The sequence below is a fragment of the Rhineura floridana genome, chromosome 9, assembly GCF_030035675.1.
Source record: "Rhineura floridana isolate rRhiFlo1 chromosome 9, rRhiFlo1.hap2, whole genome shotgun sequence".
In the NCBI taxonomy this organism is placed as follows: Eukaryota; Metazoa; Chordata; class Lepidosauria; order Squamata; family Rhineuridae; genus Rhineura; species Rhineura floridana.
Genome location: NC_084488.1, coordinates 84713012 through 84737232, shown reverse-complemented (window position 1 = coordinate 84737232; position 24221 = coordinate 84713012). Strand labels below are relative to the sequence as shown.

General features: G+C 38.4%; 1 protein-coding gene across 3 annotated transcripts in view; it reads right to left on the bottom strand.

The window, feature by feature from the left end:
* SEC24D (SEC24 homolog D, COPII coat complex component) overlaps window positions 1–24221 on the bottom strand; it is a 78027-nt gene that overhangs the window by 30614 nt on the left and 23192 nt on the right. For 2 of the 3 annotated variants that reach the window (XM_061585265.1, XM_061585266.1), the window contains exons 7-10: window positions 21051–21162; window positions 19695–19822; window positions 3624–3762; window positions 231–346 (exon numbers count right to left, since the gene is read on the bottom strand). In XM_061585265.1, the coding sequence (XP_061441249.1) occupies window positions 231–346; window positions 3624–3762; window positions 19695–19822; window positions 21051–21162 (495 nt within the window). The remainder of the gene's footprint in view (window positions 1–230; window positions 347–3623; window positions 3763–19694; window positions 19823–21050; window positions 21163–24221) is intronic. The other variant, XM_061585267.1, reaches the window with a different exon arrangement.

Here is a 24221-nt window from a genome sequence, read left to right as displayed (position 1 = left end):
CCAAAACAAACAATTAAGGCTGCACTCCTAATCACACTTACCTGGTAGTAAGCCTCACTGAGCAAAGGGCAACCAATTCCTCAACAGAACAGTTAACAGTACCTGCAGGGTTCTTTCCCCCTCTATAATCCATGCAAGACTCTCTTTTCACTTGTGTTTTACAGATGTAATGGGCTCTCCTTGATTTAGCACACAGATTACAAACTGTTTTCCATGTTGAACAGACTTACCCTGCAATAATCTAAAGTAGCAACATATTCGTATGATCCTAGAGATAACTCCGGCCTTTCGTAGTGGTCTACTCTTCTGCCAATGTGATCCAGATGTTGAAAATAGAATGGAGGAACTAAAGAAACAAAAACAGGAAAGCTGATTTCTCCCCTTTTGTGAAACACACAGATGGACAAGTAGATCCTCATGCTACATGGCTTTGAGTGTGTACTAATACTAGCACTTTTTTTATACAAAGAGAGCTGCATTACTAGAGAGCTTTTTAAAATGCAAACAAAAATAATAATGCTTTTAATCCTCCACACCATTTTATCTTTAAGGACTAGGCTTACATTTCCTTGCCCTTTACATTTATGTTCCTTTACGTCTGTTAGCGACAAGAATGAAACCCACCAAATTCATTTGAAATATATAGTTTGTCCTCCCAGCCAAGGCCTCAAAATCCTTATCATGTATTTCTACACTCTCAAAACTGCTCCCAGCCATATTATTAGGACCTTTCTGTATTATAACATTTTCAGGGAATTTGTGTTTCTCACAGGCACACATGCAGAGCTCTTGTCACAGGGATATTGCATTTGCCAGGCTGTCAAAGCACTACCTCTTTCATCTGGGAAAGATATGAGGTATCTTTCAAATAATGCATTCACAGCTTTTATAAATGCAGCATTATTGATGCTGCATGAGGGTCACTGCCACTAGGTCTGTTGTCACACTTTGTGATATGATACACAACAAAGATCACTTCAGCTCCTTCTTCCTGCTCAGTTACATACATGGTATACTTTTCTAAGGATAACAGTGTGTCTGTTAAGTAACAGATTTTGTATCTGCTTTAAGCCTCCCAGCACCCTTCTTCCTCCTCCATTGAAACAACTGTTTGTATTACAATTTTTGCTCACAGTCTCAGATGCAAAACCATCACTTTGTGGTTTCTGTCCTTCTCAACTCACTAGTGTCTCATTGTTGCCAGTCACCTATTCAGCAGACTGGGCAATTTTCTCTTAATCCGTCTGCTTATGATGAGTACTTGAAGTTTTAATTACTGTGCATGAGAAGACGTGGATGAAAGAACCCTGCAAAAGTGCAAATGATTCTCTATAAACTGCAATATTACTTTAAATAATAATTTGGCAGCTTATTGCTATGCAAATAGTAGGCATTTGTGAGAACTTCATGCTGAGTTAACAGCCTGTGCAGCCAACTACCCTCTATATTTCATTCTGCAGATTAAGCTTTGAGGCAAACAAGAGTTGGCATAAGTCTTTCAAGGTTCATGTTTCACAGCTGAAAAGATTACTGTATTAGGGAAAGCTCTGTGCCACTTTGATCCAGCTGAGGAAATCCAACTAGATACAAACGTCTCGAAAGACTCATTCTAGCAAAGTCTTGGGAACCAGCCAAAAGCTCAGAAACTCGTACTTATGAGTCACATGCAACTGCACTTGGACAAATATGGCATGGCATCTTGCGTTCAAAGCAACTCCTGGAGCAGTAAAATTAATGGATGATTTAACCATTAAAATCCTCTTGTCATAAAGGGAGGTAACAACCTAAATATCTGCTCTTTTCTAGGCAGTAAAAACATGTTTTCCCTTTGAAACTCATTTTCAGCCTATTCAGAAAATAAACTCATATAATGGCATATCCTCCTCTGCATGCCTATCCAATCTAATGAAATCCCAGGTGAGACACAAATCATTGCAGCAGCTGCATTATTTTACAGAACTTTTCAGAGCAAAGTATTCAGGTAATTTTTTCTCAGAATAGTTAGATAATCCTTGATGGACACACTTAAATGGATTTTGTAGGGAAAGCCAGGTAAAGGCTCATCATGTCTTAAAGTTTATTCTGCATGCCAAAAGGACTGTGCCTTTCCCATTCCAGATGGCTGCATCCTGGAAGGAGCATTTTTTAATGCAAGGATTTCTAACTAACCCTTTACAGCTTTAAGCCTAAAGAAAACAATATCTTTGTTTTGTGCTGTTCCCAGTTACATCCATTCAGAAATACTCTCTTAAGGCTCTGAGATAAAATGGTTAAGTAAATATATTCCCATATCCAGGATGACATAAAGAAAATGTGTAGTCCATACCAAAATCGTGCATCTTCTTTAAAACAACATTCTTCTGAGAAGTCATTTAGTGTTTCAGTTTCACATGACATAAAACATTTAGTAAAAAGCTCTATCATGTATTTTTAGCAAGATGCAGATCCTTACTTTAGGATGCAAATCCTAGGCCCACTTCTTACCTGGGGGGAAGCTCCAATAAACACAGTAGAACTTACCTCTAAGGATCATGTATAGGATTGAGCTGTAAATGTATAATATATGAAGGGGAAATGCACTGATACTAAGAACAGAGTGGACTAGTGGGTGGAAGTAGGACAGCACAGTATCCTGTAGCAACAACAGTTTTTAATCTCAAATGTATGTGGCTCTTATGCTGGGGCTGGGTGGGACTAGCATGGCTCCTCAACATCATTTCCTTTCAGGCTTGATCATTTATTCAAAGAAGCAACCTGACAAAACAGTTATTTTGCTGGAGATCTCCTTCGGGGGTTGCCATATGACCTACATTGTCAAGGGGGCACAACAAAATTCATAATAAACATGTGTGAGTAATGCTTTAGGCAAGAGGCAAGGATATTAAGACCCAGTTCTCACATAATCCAAGATTAAGCCATGGTTTAACACAAACAAGCAAATGTGTGGGTTCCCAGAATGAAGACTGTGGCCACAGCACTCCTCCCCCAGTCCTCCTGCCAGAAGGCTACCCCAAACTAAGCCATGGTTTGGCTTAACACTATGTCCAAACCCAGGTTTGTGGTTTGTCTTGCTCCAGACAAGTTATAAGCTGTAACCAAGGTTTGTTCTTGGCTTACTGTTCACGGTTTGTCTGGAACAAACCCGAGTTCAGACATAATTCTAAGCAAAACCATGGCTTAACCCTGGATTGTGTAGTAGTAGCAATGCTGGGGGACGAGTATTGCAACAGGGATCTTCACTCTAGGAACCCATATGTTTGCTCATTCACCTTGAACCATGATTTGACTTAGAATTACACATGAACTGGGCCAAGATCTTCAGCTTTCTCAAAATCAGTTGCAGTGGATTTTCATAAATACTTATTCTGTATTGAACTATTTATTGTGCCACTCCTAATGTTCTATAGAAGTGGAATGAAGGAAAAGATTTAATACAATTCATCTATTCTGTGCGGGATAAGATTTCTCCACATAAGGTTTCTCATAGGTGTACAAATCAACATGACTTTCAAGTAAATGCATTTAGGATTGGGATGGAAATGAAACAAAAGTCTTCAAAAGCTTACTTAAAAAAAGAGAAACCAAAAATAGTTCTCTAATTTCAAATTAAAAAAACTACTTACCATCATTCACACAGTTACAAAATCCACACTGATATCGTCTTCCGCCCTCAATGAATTGCACGAAGGGGCACATATAAGCTTTGCACCTGTTGCATCGGATAGGCCCTGTTTCACCATGATTTACCACATAAAGGGGTGTCTGCAAAGAATTTTTAATAATGTAGATGTAGATTTTAAAAATGCCATTACACTACCAAACCATCAACCCCTTTGGAAGTGTTGTTGGTCTCATAGCCTGGTTTGGAAGGAGTCCTTAAACCACAGTTTCTCAGTTCAGACATCCTCAGAAATCATGATTTAAGAAACCAGGATCTTTTTGCCGAAACCAGGTGTGCAACCAGCGGAAGAAAGGGAAACAGTGAAGAAGGAGTACATGGTCACTTGATTCATTCCTTCACAGTTGGACATGGATTTTTGTTTTTGAGCCATGCCAAAGTGTTGATTTATCAATACATTTTCTTCACATCCTGACTATGCAAAGACAATGATTTTTTAAAAACTAATATGGAAACCATTCGTAGATATTTTCCCGTTTCTTAATTGAAACAAGAGAATATGAGATAATCATGTGCCTCCTCTTCACAATGGAGAAGAAACTCTAGATTATGAGTAAATTTTACTGCAGGTATCATTAATAGGGACAACCCAGCTAACTAAGCATATATGACTTATTAATGGGAAAGTTAAGCACAAATCTCTCCCACGGAAATGAGTGGGATTGAAAAGTTCTTAACTTTGGCTGGACCCTACTGTAAACAAACATTTAGGCTACTAACCACAGATAATTATAAAGAATAAGACAGCAATAATATTTATTTGTAAGTAACTTCCATTGAAATGATGAATTTGTATCCTTTTTTGTTGAGAATGCTTTCCCTAATAGGAAGGGCGGTTTTTCATTTCTTTTTGCTACTTCACATTGTTTTCAAGTTAAGTATTTATTTCAATAAATGTTTCTCCCAGTATTATTTTTCACGGTTTCCTTTTTTTTTGCCAAAAATGTTTGCCTGTGCGCTAAATGCTTTTTCCTTCACCAACGTTTTAAACCAGGAATAGCCAACATGCTGCCCTCCAGATGTTGTTGGACTCCAACTCCCATCAGCCCCAGTGAACATGGCCAAGATCAGGGATTATAGTCCAACATTTGCAGAACACCACACTGGGTCCGTTTCCTTGTTTTAAAGAGATACTTCAAATATGATAGGATATGAAAATTCACCAAGAATTTCACACACACTCATTGAGTGTGTAATGAAAATGTCTTCCTTTTTTTAAAGTATTTTATTGGTTACCATTAAAACAAATGGAACAAGCAAACTAAAAGTATACAAAACACTTTATTTATGTAACAAGATATGTCCGGGGGGGGGAATCATGAAGAATGGCCCTTGAAATATTTTGACCATGTAATGAGAATTTCTTCCACAGAGGCAGGAAATAGGCAAGTTGAACCTATTAGCAGTAAAACTTTTGTTGATGAACAAGAACACAAACTTCTAGGCATTGACAAAGCCAAAGAAACAAGCCTTTTTATACTAACCAAAGGTTTGTCTCTTCAGCATTGGGAGCCACTCATATTATTTATTTGAATCACTGCCCAAGGAATTAAGTATTAGTGATGGACTGCCTTCATGCATTTCAGCTGCAGAATGGAGATGTTAATAAGGACTTAATAATTTAAATGAACGGAATAAAGATTTACAACAGGTTACATGTCAGTCATTCCAAACTATAGTTGTTTACTGAATAAATAGATGGCACAGTCCAATCCAAATACCACCATGCTTTTGAGTGTCTGTTTTGGTATTTCCTAGGTATCACTCTATAGCACCAGCATCAGTCTGGAAAGGCCATGTTTTTTAAAATTTGGAATATAATGCCAGTGCTATGGAAATCTGGAATATATTAATTCATTTATTTTAATGGATGTGCAAAACTGCCCCAATGAAATAAAAAGGATTTTAAAAACAATATCCAACATTGTGAGAGTAGACTTCCACTCACACAAAGGAATCTCCCCTTTTTCAATTCCCAACAGTATCACCCCAGATGTATTCCCGGTACCCCAATTCCACAGAGCAGATTTTATGGGTACTCAGGAACAGGGGGTGAGGGTGCATCCATTCTGCCTATAATGTCTGTTCCACTGGCAGAGGAACACAAATTTCACCGAGGCTATAATCCTATATACAGTTACATGTGAGCAATCTCCATTAAACTCAGTAAGACTTACTTCCAATTAAAATGCATAGAAATGGACTGTGCTAAGTGTTTAACTTTTGCTGGATTGTGCCCAGCATGCAAGCAGCTTGGTCACAGCTGATCTGGGATTTTTAATTAATTATTTTATACTTGTAAACCTGTATTTTTCTGCACATATTTTCTTGTTGGGATACTGCTTTGCAATTGAAAATAAAACTCAGTATACTTGTAAAGGTGAAATGGAAAATTGTAATAAATCTGTCTTCTTAAACATGTCTCCAGAAACCAATAAGCTCAAAATATAAATGAGAATGCTCATAAAATCATTCATTAATGTTAGGAAGCTGCAGATATAGTTATTTCCTTGTCTATAGCCAATAGGTTACAGAGACAGATTTAGTAGAGGCAAAACAAAACAGCTTGTTTTTGTATTGTCATATTAGGAGTGGAACTTTTCCCTTCTTGCTGTGTCCCTAAAAAGAGCTAAATTAGCACTATGTGGTTTTAAATAGTTTTATATTCAGTGTTATACAAGTATTTTTCTTCCTCTTTTAGTTGTCAGCAGCACTAAATTACAATACAGGCATTCAAAAAAAACCAGCCACATAGCCTTTCTATAGTACAACCAGAGTATAATTAGAAGCAACACTCTGGAAAAAATGTCATAGTATAATCAGAGCTGCCATGCCATCACCTATTTAAACTAGGTTAAACATGCTAAGACATGCAAGTTATTCTGCAATAAGATAAAATGCCACTGATGGTAGAAATCATCTAGCTATCCAAAAAATAACATCCTTCAACAGATACTTGTGTTTTTAGGAAAAAAACCTTACTGTAGAAATTTGTTATTCATTTTAAATCCACACTCCTCAATACTCCCACAGTTGTTAGAGACCACTAATTTGGCTGAGTTTTATGCTTCCTTGAAGTCATTCCCTTCTGAATTTAAAATTAGGGCTTTTAACCTCAATATTCCCAATGACAATGCAAGTAATACAAAATTATCAACCTGTATAAAATGTTTTCTACTTATTCAAATTAATGGGCAGTAATTTTTTTATGAATACATATGAGATTTTAAATTAATTTTAAACCTACAGTAAGACAATGACAATTTTCTTTGTATGATTGACATTTCACTTACCCTATTAAATTAACAAAAATTCAGTCTACTATATTGTATTCATACTGTGGGGGGGGGAAATAAAGTCATTCTCCCTATGATCCTAGCTGAGAGCCAGTGTGGTGTAGTGGTTAAGGTGTTGGACTATGATCTGGGAGATCAGGGTTCGACTCCCCACACAGCGATGAAGCTATGAAAACCCTATTCAAAGGGTCGCCCATAAGTCAGAATCGACTTGAAGGCAGTCCATTTGCATTCATGATCCTAGCTGTAGATGCCAGCAGCCAGAAAAGTGATGTGTAGATTTTGGAACATATCCACCATATTCTCTGTAGGTGGCACTGTGTACTAGGAGATACTGAGGATATATAGAAGGACTGTGCTTTTAGTAAAATCTTAAGCAAAGAGTAAAGTTCATAACATTCTTCGAATAAAGTAGGATAAATACTTTTTTCCTAACTGGATTGGAAATGCTAGATAATTTATTTTATACCAATTATATACCAATGCTAATCACAGAACAGTGAAGGTTCATTTACAACTGATACTAATTACACCATTTTGGATCCAATGAACATTAAAAGCAAATTATAGCTGCACCACACACCATACATTTAAAGCACATTTATAACCCAAAGAACTCTGGGAACTGTAGTTTATTATTCACAGAGCTACAATTCCCAACAGCCATAACAAGCCACATCCATTTAATAGCATCCCCACTAGATCATTCCAACAGAAGTAGGTATTTTATTAGAGTGATCTAACAGTAACATATGTTCAGTGATCTATTAGGCACATAACCACTATTAGAGTTTTCACCAGACAAGAACCAAGGTGGTCTCAGAAATGCATACTATTCACCATCAAATTGTTACTTTTGGCACAATCACATTAACCATAATACAGCATGATGGCTATCCTACTGGGATTTGCAGCCTCTTCTACATTAGAAAATGGTAGTCATAGTCAGATTGACATCATCATACATGTGAAACTGTGCGAAATTTATAAATCAGATGAAGTGATTCTTGTGAAAATTGCCTTAGCAGTCAAACATTCTCTTATTAAATGTTGCAACGTAACAGCATTCACACATTAATAAAGCAAAGATGATCCCATCCTAAGAATGGACTCATGGACTGGACTGCCTTCAAGTCAATCCCGACTTATGGCGACCCTACAAATACGGTTTTCATGGTAAGCAGTATTCAGTGGGGGTTTACCATTGCCTTCCTCTGAGGCTGAGAGGCAGTGACTGGCCCAGGGTCACCCACTGAGCTTCGTGGCTGTGTGGGAATTCAAACCCTAGCCTCCCAGGTCATAGTCCAACACTCTAACCACTACATCACACTGGCTCTCATCCTAAGAATAGCCAACACTAATTTTCCTCTCATCTTTCATTTGAGATAAGAGGGAAAAGATGCATGTCTGGGTGGTCAACACGTTCACAGATGTCAAGTGGTACAATTAGAGTTGCCAGGTCAGAAGCATCCCAAACCCTGAGGTTTTGGGGGTGGGCCCTAGTGATGTCATAGAGATGTGCCTGAGTGATGTCATGGGGCAGGCCTGAGTAATGTCACAGGAGGCGGGCCTGAGTGATGTCATTAAGCATGATACATTAAGCATTAACCACTTGCTTGGAGCATACAATTCAAATAAAAACATTTCTCTGATTGGAAATTAAGATAGAAATCTTACCTAAAAGATGGAGCCTGGGTAAAGGACATTTAATCTAGCCTACTTGCTTCTGACAAAAAGGGTTTAAATGTTCTCAGGCCAGGCTAGTCACCAGAAGGCCATTGCAGGAAGAAAGGACCCAAGCGTTGTGGAGATGTTAGGTTGGAGCATTCAGATGGTTGTCCATGAAGGTTGCAATTCTAAACACACTTACTAAGGGACTAAGCCCCATAGAACTCAACAGGACTTACTTCTGTGTAGACATGGTTTGGATTGTGTTGTTGGTAAAGCCTGACTAGGGATCCCCTGCAAAGATATCCATATCCAAGTAAGGTTGGCAACCCCCTGCCTTGAATGCCCTGTCCCTACATTTTAACATGGCTGCTCCAAATTTCTTTATAGATTTGACTCTTCACTTCAGAAAGAGGTCTGAGAAATGAGTAAGAGTAAGAAGATTCTCTACTCTTTTCTGTCTCCCCTGTGGGCTGCTATAAACTCACTTTGACAGCCAGCCCAATTCCAGTGAATAATAATTGACAGAGAGAAAAAAAACATGGTTTGGTCTACCTTCACAGGCAGCAGCTTGAGAACAACAACAACTGTAGCCACGCTGCCCAGTATGTGAATTCTCTTTTACCACTATTGGGCAAGAAACAAACTGTCATGCAAACAATAAGGTGCATCAAGTTTAAGGGGGTTGAGTGGAGCACGTGGAACCACTGTTGTTGCTTCTATGGATGAAAGGGAGTGAGGATAAAGGTAAATGATATGCAAATAGAAAAAGAAAAATGAAAGACAATGATGATTTCCTATATGCAATACCATACCAAGCACAACAAGATTCCTATGAGTAAGGCAGAAAACTCCGCATCCCACAACCAATCAGGATTCATAACCAAAAACCAAACTAAAAAAATCCTGGCAGCCAGTTAGCCAAGGTCACAGAAATCCCCATGCAGCACAACCTGACCTGTGGGCTCCAGTTAGTGAAGAATGCTGTGGCATGATTGCTGACAAGAGTGAGACCCTATCAGCACATAATTCCTCTGCTCTGAAATCTGCACTGGTTCCTCATTTGCTACCAAGACAACTTCAAGGTGTGCTTTCCATGTTACGGGTGCCACATAGTACTTGTTCTGCTCATGTAAGAAATCAGTCCTTTAGTGTGGCAGCCCCTCTCTAGGATGCACACCTTACCGTGGTGAGGTGGTTTGAGAATGTTGAAGAAGCTGAGAGCAATGCTGTCAGGAGTCTAGACCAAGAGGCTAGACTTCTAGCAGGAGCACCCAAGGCAGAATGGTCAAAGCTGAGACACCTGACTATGATGCATCCAAACGCAGAGGAAGGCAATGGTAAACCACCTCTGAATATCTCTTACCATGGAAACCCTATGAACAGAGTATCCAAAATGCAACATGAGATAGTACTGGAAGATGAGACCCCCAGGTCAGAAGGCACTCATCGAGCTACTGGGGAAGAACAAAGGACAAGTACGAGTAGCGCTATGACTAATGACACAGCTGGGTCAAAGCTGAAAGGAAGCCCAGAGGCTGATGCGCACAGATGCAAAAGGAGAGTCCAGAGTTGTATGACGCACACAATAGGAACATGGAAAGTGAGAAGCATGAACCAGGGAAAGTTAGAAATTGTCAAGCAAGAAATGGAACTTATCAACACTACAATGCTCGCCGTGAGTGAATTAAAATGGATGGGAATGGGACATTTTCAATCAGACAACTAAAAATATTTTATGTAGGAAATGAGAAATTAAGAAGAATTGGGGTTGCTTTAATAGTGAGAAGTGATGTAGCAAAAGCAATTAGGAGCTACAATGCAAGGTCTGAGTGAGTGATATCAATGAGATTAAACAGGAAACCTATGAACATAACCATCATCCAAGTCTATGCTCCAACAGCAAACACAGAAGAAGAGGAATTGGAGAGATTTTATGCAGAAGTACAGGAAGAAATTAATCACACACCAAAACAAGATGTGCTGATCATCATGGGAGAGTGGAATGCAAAAGTAGGGAATAAAGAAGAACTAGGAATTGTGGGGAAATGGGGCTTAGGAGACAGAAATGAAGCAGGAGAAAGACTTATTGAATTCTGTGAAGCCAGTAATTTGTTTCTTGCAAACACATTTTTTGAGCAACCGAAAAGATGACTGTACACATGGACATCACCAAATGGTCAGTAGAGGAATCAAATTGATTTTATAATTGGTAGCAGAAGATGGAGAAGTTCCATACTTTCTGCAAAAACAAGACCAGGAACAGACTGTGGTACAGATCATGAACTGGTCGTACTGAAAATCAGAGTAAAGAACAGCAAAGCAATCATAATGCCAAAATACAATTTAAATAACATCCCAGAAGAATATAAAGATCAAATAAGGCACAGATTTGAGGCTTTAAACTTAGTTGACAGAGAACCAGAAGAACTATGGAGTGAAGTCAGAGACATTATCAGGGAAGAATGCAAAAAGACCTCTAGTTAAAAAGTGAGAAATCTCAATGGATGACTGAAGAAACTCTTCAAATGGTTAAAGAGGGAAGGAAAGCAAAAGCATAAGGAGATAGAAACACGGTCAGAACCCTAAATGCAACAATACAGCGTCTGGTATGTAGGGACAAACAAGAACTACAGTAATACCTCGCATAAACATACTCAATGGGACCATTGCCTTATTGCAAAATATTAGAGGAATGAAAGGAAAAATTAAACCAAGAGTAGGGATGTTGAATAATCAACAGGGGAACACACTGACTGACCGAGATTAAATAAAAGGAAGATGGAAGCAATACACCGAAGTACTTTATACAAGAGATGCCCGGATGACAGATTCATTCATGGAGGAACCGTATGATGAAGAACCAGAAGTTTTAGAATGTGAGATGAAAGCTGCTCTTAAAATACTTGGAAGAAACAAATCACCAGGAATAGATGGCATACCAACAGAGTTGCTATAAGCTACTGAGACTGCATACTGTCCAAATTTTGACAAAAATTTGTCAATAAATATGGAAAACTAAACAATGGCCCACAGACTGGAAGCATTCAATATACATCCCAATTCCAAAGAAAGGGGATCCTAGGGAATGCAGTAATTATCAAACTATTGCCTTAGTAAAGTAATGCTCAAGATTCTACAACAAAGGCTTTTACCATATATGGAGTGAGAAATGCCACATGTCCAAGCTGGATTTAGAAAGGGAAGAGGCACCAGAGATCATATCACAAACATATGTTGGATAATGGAACGGACCAAGGAATTTCAGAAGAAATCACCTTGTGCTTTATAGATTACAGCAAAGCCTTTGACTGTGTAGATCATGAAAAACTATGGAATGCATTAAAAGAAATGGGGGTGCCACAGCATCTGATTGTCCTGATGTGCAACCTATACTCTGGACAAGAGGCTACTGTAAGGACAGAATATGGAGAAACCGACTGGTTCCCCATCAGAAAGGGTGTGAGACAGGGGTGTATTTTATCACCCTATTTATTTAATCTATACGCAGAACATATTGTATGGAAAGCAGGTATGGACCAAGATGACAGAGGTGTGAAAATTGGAGGGAGAAATGTCAGTAATTTAAGATATGCAGACAATACCATACTACTAGCAGAAACCAGTAATGATTTGAAATGAATTGTGATGAAAGTTAAAGAGGAAAGCACAAAAGCAGGACTACAGCTGAGAGTCAAAAAGACTAATGTAATGACAACAGAAGATTTATGTAACTTAACAGTTGACAATGAGGACATTGAACTGCTCCTCGGCACAGTCATTAACCAAAATGGAGACAATAGTAAAGAAATCAGAAGGAGGCTAGGACTGGGGAGGGCAGCTATGAGAGAACAAGAAAAGGTCCTCAAATGCAAAGATGTATCACTGAACACTAAAGTCAGGGTCATTTAGACCATGGTATTTCCGATCTCTATGCATGGATGTGAAAGTTGGACAGTGAAGAAAGAGGATAAGAGAAAAATAAACTCATTTGAAATGTGGTGTTGGAGGAGAGCTTTGCGGATACCATGGACTGCGAAAAAGATAAATAATTGGGTGTTAGAACAAATTAAACCAGAACTATCAGTAGAAGCTAAAATGATGAAACTGAGGACACATAATGAGAAGACATGATTCATTAGAAAAGATAATAATGCTGGGAAAAACAGAAGGGAGTAGAAAAAGAGGAAGGCCAAACAAGAGATGGATTGATTCCATCAAGGAAGCCACAGACCTGAACTTACAAGGTCTGAACAGGGTGGTTCATGACAGATGCTCTTGGAGGTCACTGATCCATAGGGTCGCCATAAGTCACAGTCAACTTGGAGGCACATAACAACAACAATACTTAGATCCCATCTTTTTTTTCTCCAAGCAGCTCAAGGTGGTTTACACAGTTGTCCCCTCCCCATTTTATCCTCACAACAACCTTGTGGGGTAGGTTAGATTAAGAGACAGTTGCTGGCTCAGGGACACCCAGTGAGCTTCATGGCTAAGTAGGGATTCAAATTCTGGTCTCCCAGGTCCCAATCCAACACCCTTACTATTACACCACAAGGCACGATTTCAATTTTTGTAATTCTGATGTTCTGTGAGGTTTCCAGAAATCCCTTCTTACTAATGTATGATGTGCTTAGTATTGACAGCAAAATAGGATGCCATAAATTCTAATGATTGTGGAGCCCTAGCAGGGAGTGTGTGAATGAACAAGACAAAGTATACATAGATACTTCTCAGCTTTGAAGTGCTGATTGATATTTGGATGTTGGGCCATGCTGTTTATCAAGGGAAGGTCAGTAGCCAGGATTAACCAGCGATAGAAGCAGGAACTTGAAATTGGAATGCAAGATGATAATCAGGGAACTGTACTTAGAAAACATGTCTCCAAAATGTCAGTGAACAGAAGCAATGTGAATGTAGCAATTGAAAGGAGCGAGATTTAACAAAGCTTGCATGCAGAACTGATGGGTAACTGCTGCTGTAATAAGAGAGTTAGCTTTGATTTTGTTACCAGAAGGTCATGAATGTAATTTATGGCAAAGCCTCTCCTTCTTTCATACCTTTTATGGCTTTCACTCATCACTAAACTGACATAGTTGTATAACTGACATTTGCAGCAGAACATATAGAACTAACAATACATAATGTATCTGTGCTTTTGCACAAGCCATCCCAGATAGGGTTCTGAGATTATTTGCAAAGAAACTTTTAATTTCTGGTGCAAGTACTGCTTGCTTTGCATTGGCAAAAATGAAGGGATGGTTTTTGTTAACTAAAACTTCCTCTGTGCCCTTCATTAGATGCATCCATTCAAGCCTGTCCAGCAAAAGAGCCCAAGGTTAATTTGGATTTTTTGATGCTTTAAACACATTCAGGAAAGAGTTCTTATGCCTTCTTTTGGCAGCATGTATGGTCCCAATAATAGTTTCTTCACTGAAGGTGGGGTTCATAGATTCAAAATTCAGTCACATAACTAATTAACTCACTTTCTCTTCTCCCATTAGTAAAACAGGATCAGTGAGTAGATACACAGAAAATTATTGAGAAAGGGACTATAGACCCCTTTGCAGATCTAAAGCAGCAACTCTATATTTTATTATAGATATAGATAATATACATTAAAATTCAGCAACCTATACAAAGCAGTATGGGCTGGTGGATTGTGCCCCATTAACTAGTAGGAAGAACATCATTTAGACCAGTCAAGGCTGGTCCATTTGGGCAAATGGAGCACTGTCCCACCAATCTCAGCCAAGTCCTACCTGCCTTTCTTCTTATTTACAACCAGCCCGAGGGATGGCATCGCCTGTCAGCTTTTATTTCCTTCATTTCAGTGTTGCCCTTGCAGAACTCAGCAGGGAGGAGAAGGACAAAACTAAAATTCGTTGGCTCTGCCTACAATTGGCTCTGGCTCCACGTACTGTTAGACTCTGTGCCTTCCACCCCACCAGTCCCAAAGGGCACCAATCACACCTGATTCCCCCCCCAAATAAAATCCCAGACTATTGCCTAGTTATTTTCTAGAAAAATCCCTCCAGTTGAATGGAAATGGAACCAGCTAAAATGCTGAGAGGTAGCAAGCTGCAAACAGAAATGTGATTATGTAAAGTCAGTCAAGTAGATATTTCCTTTGCAAATGTAAACTCCATAAAGACTTTGTCATGAGTACTTGAAAAACAGTGCATTAAACCTTATTCAGAATGAATGTCACTTCAGAAACTCTGCAATGCCCCTCAAGGCTTAAGGCAGGGCTTGCACTGTTTAATTTATTACTGCTAACATGATGCATTTTGGCAGCTAAATAGTGGAACATTGTTCTATTTTAGAATGGTAACATGAAAACTATAAGGTGAAATGTAAAGGACAAAATCTATTCTCATATATAATGTCCAGATCAAAAAACAAATGAAAAGCACAGGGCCCATTCTATTCTTCCTGAATGGTTAGCAAGATTTTCTGCCATCTAATACTTCCTTATACAGAATTGCAAATGCTACCTATAGGTTAGTTATGAAGGAGGACACATTCAGCTCAGTACCCAGCCATTCATGGAGTCCTTAAATAGAACTGAATAGCTGAATTGTAATATGCTCATTTGCAGAAGTAGCCAGTATGGTGGGTCAGCTCCTGACACTGGTGTCACTGCTGCTTACCTGGATGGGATGAGGTGAAGCGGCAGTGAGGTGACAGGACAACTTCCACCACACCTTAGTGGCTGGCTTAGGGAATGTAGAGCAGGTTGCATAGTGGACAGCTCTGTTCTCCAACGCCTCACTGCCAGTTTGTGCCCCTCAGCATTCACTGCCTAAGAACCCTGGAAGATCCTGGTTCCCCACTAAGTACTAATGTCGCAAGTACAGGAGTAAATGTCAAGATGGGATGGAGAACTCCTTGAACTTACTCTATGGAATACCTTCAAAGCTCATTGCACAGTTCAGATCTGCCTTATTTGGGGTACACTATAGATCTTCAAGCTCTGGAATTTTGTTAACTGGAACCTGTAGTATGTAACCTGTACTGGTTTATGATCAATTATACTATCAGCCATTAAAATCCCAAGACCTCTCATTCTATTTACTTCTTTAATTTTTGAAATTCCATTCCTTATTTGAGAATACACAAAAATGAAATCTAATCTATATGAATTTATTTATTTTAGATATTTGAAATCTATATTACCCAGAGTGGTACACAATAAACATTAAATCCATTATTAACAATAAATAAAACTAAAACAAAAATAACTTCAAAAATGTTAGTGTTGAAATCGATACTACAGTCTATTTGTATTTATTTAAAATATTTCTATCCCGCCCTTCTACCCTACAATAGGGCACTACAATCAAATTGCACACATATATAATAAAATACACAATAAAAACACAAACATTACAGTAAAATGCATAAAATACAATTAAAATACATAAAATGCATTATGCATACACATACAAACATACATACATGTATATATGTGCATACACATGTGAGTGAGAATAAAAGAAGTTAAAAGATAAAAATAAAAGATAAAAAACTTAAAACAGTGTCAGGCTGACCCGTCAGTCCCAACCAAAGGCTCTCCGGAACAAAATAGTTTTTACAAGTTTCCAGAAAACCATCAGGGAGGGAGCAAAACGGGCTTCTCAGGGCAGGGAATTTCAAAGTCTGGGAGCCACGATTGAAAAGGCACTCTCCTGCGTGCCTGTCAATCTAACTTCTGCACGCAGAGGAGACCAGAGGCAGATGATCTTAAATCCAGGGTAGGAACATATGGACGTAAGGGGTCCCTTAAGTACACTGGTCCAAGGCCATTTAGGGCTTTAAAGGTCAAAACCAGCACTTTGAATTGGGCCCAGAAACAAACTGGGAACCAGTGGAGTTGATAAAGCACAGAGGTGATATGCTCCCTGCACCGTGCTCCAGTTAACGTTCTGGCTGCTGCATTTTACACCAATTGTAGTTTCCTAATTGTTTTCAAAGGCAGCCCCACGTAGAGTGCATTACAGTAATCAAGCCTCGATGTCACCAATGCATGTGTCACTGTGGCCAAGTCAGCTGCTTCCAGGAACGGAAGCAGCTGGTAGACCATTTTGAGATGCCCAAAAGCATTCCTGGCTACCGCAGCCACCTGATATTCCAGCAGCAGGCAGGATCCAGAAGAACTCCCAAACTTCAGACCTGCTCTTTCAAGGGAAGTGCAACCCCATTCCGAACAGGTTGCAACCCTATCCCTGGCGCAGTTTTCCCCTTGGCCAGCAACACTTCCATCTTGTCTGGATTAAGTTTCAGTTTGTTAGCCCACATCCAGCCCTTCATAGCTTCCAGGCACCGGTTTAGGATAAGCACTCCCACCCTTCCATCAGATGGCAGGGAGAGATAGATTTATAGAGACATTGGTGGGGGTGGGGGGGTTGTTTTGGAAAGGTGTTTTTGTTCCCTTAGGGACATTAGTGAAGATTAATTAATTTGCATAATGTATTCTAGGTACAAAATGTTTGGCAAAAATACATTAAAATAGCCATACGTTTTGAGAAAGAGATTTAAAAATGAAATACCTACTTAACTTTTGACTAACCAATGTCTCAAGCAAAAGTACAATTACAATTGTACTCAAGCTTATTACCATTTAGCAATTGTAGTAAGATTACAAGACATATTCATTTGTCAGACAATGCTTCTAGAAGCAACCTAAGTTCTTTTTAGACATTTCAGACACATGTACATATATTATCTGAAATTGGAGTAAGGTTTTTTTTAATTGATAAAATATCAATTTCAGCCAAGATAATATTAGTAGCAAGCAACATTAAATGTTAAACAAAGATCACCTGGTTTATCCAGGGTCGGCAAATATTCACACACCTCCAAAATAAACTTGCAGAGTGCCTGGCCTAGCACGATAGCTGTTGGCTTTTATTTTATAGTCTGTTACTAATTGCAATGGTCTGCTAAAAATACATTCTGTCAAACAATGATATTGTCTTCTCAAAGAAAATGTTCTTTGATAGATCATCCCTATTGGAGCAGGAAAAATGAAATTCTGTTGATGAATATATAAAGAATCTGTATAAACAAGGTGCTGAAATCTAGAACTACAGACAGCAATCTCTCTATAAGAGTTTAAGGGAAATTATTTCTACTTGATTCAAAGAATTCTTCAAACCCTACAGATACTTGTATACTTGAAATTGGATCCATAAGAAGTTTGCCACAATCCAGCATTTATATAGGTGTGAAAGGTCAGATGCACACAGAGAGCTCCATTATTTATTTCCATGGGATCTCAATTCTCTTTATTTGAAATGAAGGCACAGCCTGTGTCCACAAGTGTTATGTGTGGCCATTAGCATCTAAACATTCATCAATGCATTATTCCATTTTTTAAATATAGATATAGATATAATTTATGCAAGAAGAGTCCAGGAATTATAGGGCAAAGTCTCTTAATAGTGGAAACTTCATATATGTGGACTATATGGAAAATACGCAGCATCTGAAACAGTTCTTCACACTCACGAAACCTCTCAGGTTATGGCCACGGCAGAAGAGAAGTAACTTCACAGATGCTCAAACATTTGCCCAAGTAATTCAGCCATATGTGAGACATTAAAAAGAAAAAAATAGGCACCAATTTTGCTCATGGACAGCTTGTGTATATGGAATAAAGTTAAATAAAAGCTCTCCAACTGCTAGATGGCTACTGCAAGCAGAAAAAAAGCAGCTTTGAATTTTGCTCCAATGCGATAAAAGTTATAATACATACAGGCATTTACCATCCCACCAAAGGTTTTGTGTTTCTTCTTCTTCTACTACTACTACTACTTAATATTCAAGTAGTATCAACAGAGTGCTATGCACATTACAGAATATAAGGAAATGCTATAAAAACACCTTAATAATTGCTACAAGGTAACAGCACCTTTCTGAAAAGCAGGTGATCGTTTTTAGTATAATATATTTTTAAAATCCACTTGGCAATCTGATGCCAGTGTGAGAAAGCAGTTGTGTTACCATACAGGAAGACAACTGCTGCCACATATCTGCAGAAAATTCCAAAAGAGTTTTCTTCCATCTCCATCACTGGATAGCACAGACTAGGCCATAACAGAAGAAAGAATGGAATGCTCATTGCACGTATAGGTTCTAAGTAGGGCCCACAAGAGGGGTACAGAGATATATATAAATGCATAGAATTACATATGGAGGGGTATTTTCTTGGCATGCAACTAATTCCAGTTCCACCATACATACTCTCTCCGTCTATGGCTTAGTTCAGATTCAACAGGAAGTTATGTTTTCCAGATACATGAATGAGCCTGGGGCTCATCCACCAGCTTTCCTCTCCTCCACTTCCACAAATCATGAGAGAAGATTAAAAATATCTAGTTTTGATCTTAACCAAACCACAGTTCCCCAAGAGGTCTAAACTCATGTTTGTTTAAACCAGCGTTCCCCAACCTGGTGCCTTCCAGATGTTGTCAGACTACAACTGTGATAAACCCTAGCCAACATGGCCAACAGTCAGTTATAGTCCAACACCTAGAGGGCACCAGGTTGAGGAAGGCTAGTTTTAAAAATTATGGTTAGCAAGAACAAGCCAGGATAGAACTGCCCATGCAGGTTCATTCATGCATGCATGCAATAGGAAACTATGGTTTCCTGCTATGTCTGAACCAAGCCAGTACAAGTATCTTAAGGCAATAGAATTTGTCATATGACTCATTACATTTAAAATAATATCCTGAAGAGTAAATGCCAGCATGCTAAAGTGATATCTAACGGTTAATCTCCTTTACAACTCCATCTCACAACAGTTATTGTGACAATAGGCTATGAAAATATCACTACCCACTCCGGGACCTCCTTGATGATACTTTGTAGAGAAGAAACCCAATTTCACAGATCCATTCACACTACACATTGTGCATTTCTATCAAAGGGTAATCATTCCTCCAAATGAAGGGTCAATAAGTATACCACCTGAATTCAACTCACAAAAACCCTTAATTTGTGAACAAAAACATTTTCTCTCAGAACTTAGATTATTCTCCTACCTCATTTGGTAGAACGCTGGCAAAAGGTTTGATGATAGCAGCCAAAGGAATCTGAGCCTGCTTTGCCAGATCTGAAGATGAAGGAAAGCAATAGGTGGTACATCGAATGTAACAAGGACTGGCATTACCTGGGACATTCAAAATAATGATAGGATTAGGTGAAAATAAAAAACTACTATGTTTAGGACACATACAAACAATTAACCTTAAATTGAGAACCAAGACAGAAGTTCTTCATATAATATTTTCGACAACAGAAGAGGGCAGCTTCAGCTTCTCAACTTTTTCACCAATGCCACTTGCTTTGTAGCCTGAGTAGTGATGATTGCATTCCAGGTATCCTAGCTGTTGTTATAAATCCATGACTTTCCAGAGTGAGAACGGAAAGCATTACCTTCACACTGGCTTGGCTTCATGCCAAAGCCATGTTATCACTTGGTGTTGTTACAATGCCAAATCAGAGTGATGGCGATGCTTCCCACTCTCTTTGAAAACCTTATGGATTAAAAAAAGTATGCAATCATGATTGCTAGTAACTTTGCTCCACAGTTTGCCACTAAAAGCCATCATAACTTATATCCTATGAAAAGGATGGAGAAGTTGGGGGCATTTCGGCTTGGCACTACTTAAAATGCAACATTTTGCCCTGAGCTTCTGCTGCTTCCATTGATCTCTCTTTAGTGACTTACAAGCTAATTTAGATTTTTATTATGTTCTACGTAAAAAGTACAAGATTGGTTACAACCATTTATGCCTAAAGCATTACGTCAACTTAATGATCAAACATACTAATAAAAAAACTATCAAATTCCAATAGTATTTTAAAATCCCAGTCAATCCCTCTCCCAGCAAAGAACCAACATAAGCCCAGTCACTAAAAGCCAACCCAAAGGGGAAAAGCTTATAGGCATAAGATGCTCAAAGTCAGCCTTAACAGTCTTCAAGGAGAAATAATTCCATGATTGTGGTCATTCACCATGAACCCGTTTCTATTGTCCTGACAACTTGACAAACAAAGGCAGCTGATCAAAGGATCTTCCTGACGAATTTAAAAAAGCGTAATAGAAATCAAATGTGAACATTTCAGTCAAGAGTTGTTGTTATGTGCCTTCAAGTCAATTACGACTTATGGTGACCCTATGAATCAGTGACCTCCAACAGCATTTGTTATAAACCACCCTGTTCAGATCTTGTAAGTTCAGGTCTGTGGCTTCCTTCATGGAATCAATCCATCTCTTGTTTGGCCTTCCTCTTTTTCTACTCCCTTCTGTTTTTCCCAGCATTATTGTCTTTTCAAGAGAGAGATTTGAAATTCACCTTCATAGAAAAAGAAGCCAAATATAGTTTCACATTTACCTTGATCTTGGATCACACACTCTGTAGTTACTAGAGGAGGAACTTGACCTCTGGTGTTGGTGGTATAGACTTGACCTCCCCTGGACACTTTGTCATTTTCAATTACCTGGATCTTATGGATAAAAGTTTTAAGATTATAAGAAATGTGGGCTTTACGACTTCCGGGAAGGGTGACTTAGCCTGTGCCTGCTTTTGAGACGGGCTCCTGCCTCAAAAGAAGCTTATTCAGATATATCAGTCAGTTTTTTCTTTTTTTTTTGACTGATTAAACTTCTCCCGGGTAGGGAGAAACGAAGAGATTAACCTCAAAGCCTATTTTTGTTGGGACGACCAGATCTCATTAATTTATGGGACGAGGTCCAGCCGACGAAGGTGGGACGGATTTTCAACAGCAAGCTCTATCTGTTAAAGCGAACGTTCATCTTATCTTCTAAGAGAGAACGCACTAACAGGCAAGCACCCTTCTTTCTATATTTTTCTTTTACTTGACTTAAATTGTTGCTGTTTAAAAGAGATTTGCCAGATTGATCGGTTTTTGACATTTCACTGGGGAGCCATAACTTCTCTCTGCTACGCACTAATTAATAGCTTATCTCTGTTTTTGTTGCAAAAAGCTGTCCTGGATTTGCATTCTAAAGATATACACAGAAGAGGGATTTCTATTCCAGATTTTTATTTTGAAGAATATTATACTGTCTGAGACTACTCTCTTTTTGGTCTATTTTATTTTGACGAATCTGTTTCTTGACGACTGCCATTAATTGTTTCGATCCTGGGAACTGCATTTTGTTTACTTAACTATGGAGAGATAAGGCTGTCTGCTTTGTTTATACTGTGATGTCACCAAGTTTGGAGTATTAACCCAATTGTTGCTGAAATAAGAAGTGGTTTTCCTATATTTTTCTTTTAAAATGGCAATTAAGAAAGTGGCTGAGAAGCTGGAAATAACTATGTTTCAGAAAATAATGGATGAGATTGAGATAACGAAACAAAACCTGCGACAGGGTTGTAAGGAGCTGAAAGTTGAATTGAGTAAAATGAAGCAGGAGATTAAAGATATAGGGGTCCCTGTGAGAGAGGTGACCCTGGAAGGGGTCCCTGTGAGAGAGGAGACCCCGGAGATTGGAACAAACGTGGAACAGGAAAAAGATTTGGAGTCTATGGACTTTAGAAACAAAATCTATTGTTTGGAGACACAGGAGATTAAAGACATAGGGGTCCTTGTGAGAGAGGAGACCCTGGAGACTGGAACAGGGGTCCCTGTGAGAGAGGAGACCCTGGAGACTGGAACAGGGGTCCCTGTGAGAGAGGAGATCCCGGAGATTGGAACAAACGTGGAACAGGAACAAGATTTGGAGTCTATGGACTTTAGAAATAAAATCTATTGTTTGGAACTCAATGTTATCTCTGAAGAAATTAATGAAGATTCTAGAGATAAAGTTATTAATGGCATGGATAATCTCCTGGACTGGAATGATGTGATGGAGCCCAATATAGAGAAAATCTATGGAATTAACTGCAGCCATGTGACAATGGAAAAACCTTCAAGAGATGACCCAGTGTATTTTGAAAAAAAGAACAGAGATATGATTTTACAGCTGTATTTCAGCAACCTATTCAGAATGGATGGCAAGAAAATATTTGGGATAGAGGTAATTCCCATTAGACTCTTACTATATGACTATGGCTTTGACAGCAAGATTATTATGGAATACTGACAATGGAAGATTGGATACTGAAATTACTGGACTTAACAAGACTACTGAAGATGGAAGATGGAAAATGGAACTAATAGGGATAATAGAACAATGGCTACTGAAATTACTGAACCTAACAGATTCTGATGTGATGGATTAATTGAAATGTTTATTTTGACTATGGTTATGACAATAAGATTATCATAATTAGTAATGAGATGGATTAATCGATATGCTTATCTGGAAAAAAAAATTGATAGATATATTTCTTAAAGAATTGAAACCTCTCTTTGACTTTTTGTGGAAAGAATAAAGTAATGTCTATGAGATTTGATGATTAAGTAAGATAACTACTGGAGGAAAGTGATTTTATAATATGACTTAAGAGACAGGATTGTTATATATTATAGACTTATAACTGATTTGATCTTTGACAAATGGGAAGTCAATATTTTACTCTTTATTTTTTATTTTTGTTTTTTTTTTCTTTTTTTCTTTTTGTTTAACTATTTTTGATTTTGTTTTTTGTCTTTGAATGTTTCATTATTTTGTCTTGTATGTTTTATGAAAATTTGAATAAAAATTATTGAAAAAAAAAAAAAGAAATGTGGGCTTTACAATGGTCCTTAATTCAAGAAAAAAAAAGAGTTTCTAAGCCCTGCATACAGTAAATAAGAATTTTAGGAGCCTCTCCTCTGTCTGTTCCAGTGGTTGGTTCCTAGATGTGTCTTCCCCATGCACCACATGACAATTGCTGTGGGTCTCGGCAGAACATTTAATGATTTTTCTGCCCATGGTAGCAATTGTAAAGTGCTGTGCTAGATGCTATATGATTTTAATTGTACTTTGTTTCTCTTATTTCTTCCACATTGTATTACAGTTTCAGTTCTATAGAATACAATATAATAAAAGTAGTAATAAAATATAATTAAAATCAGTATGAATATTTAATGCGATGGATGTGCCATCTCTCGTCTTTAACCTCAAATGCACAGACATGCTGCGGACCACCTGAATGAAGCTCATGAACCATTGATCACCAATGAACACAGTTTGGGAACCTCTGGTGTATTTAAATATCCTAGGGATGCCTTGCTCAAACCACCACACTGCTCAAGAGGAGTGAGAAGAAGGAAAAGGGGCTCTTTATTGGTTGACCCAAAACTATGAAAAACCTTACAAAGTGAAACTTGTTGGGGTTGATAACAGAATCAGCTTGAAGTGGATTCTGTCTCAGATTTTGCAGTTCTATTCTTCTGGAATCTTTTCTGGATTGGAACTTGGAGTGAAAGAATCTAATTCCAGAGAAGAATTTCAGAATTTTTCCAGGAGGAAACTGAACGATTAAAATTTTGAAAGAACCATCATTTTGTTTTTCTCCCATTTGACAAACTGTGCTATGGTCATGGTTACGCTATTTCATTTCATCACTGCACATTACACCATTTGCAAATTTAAAAAATGGAGGGGAGGA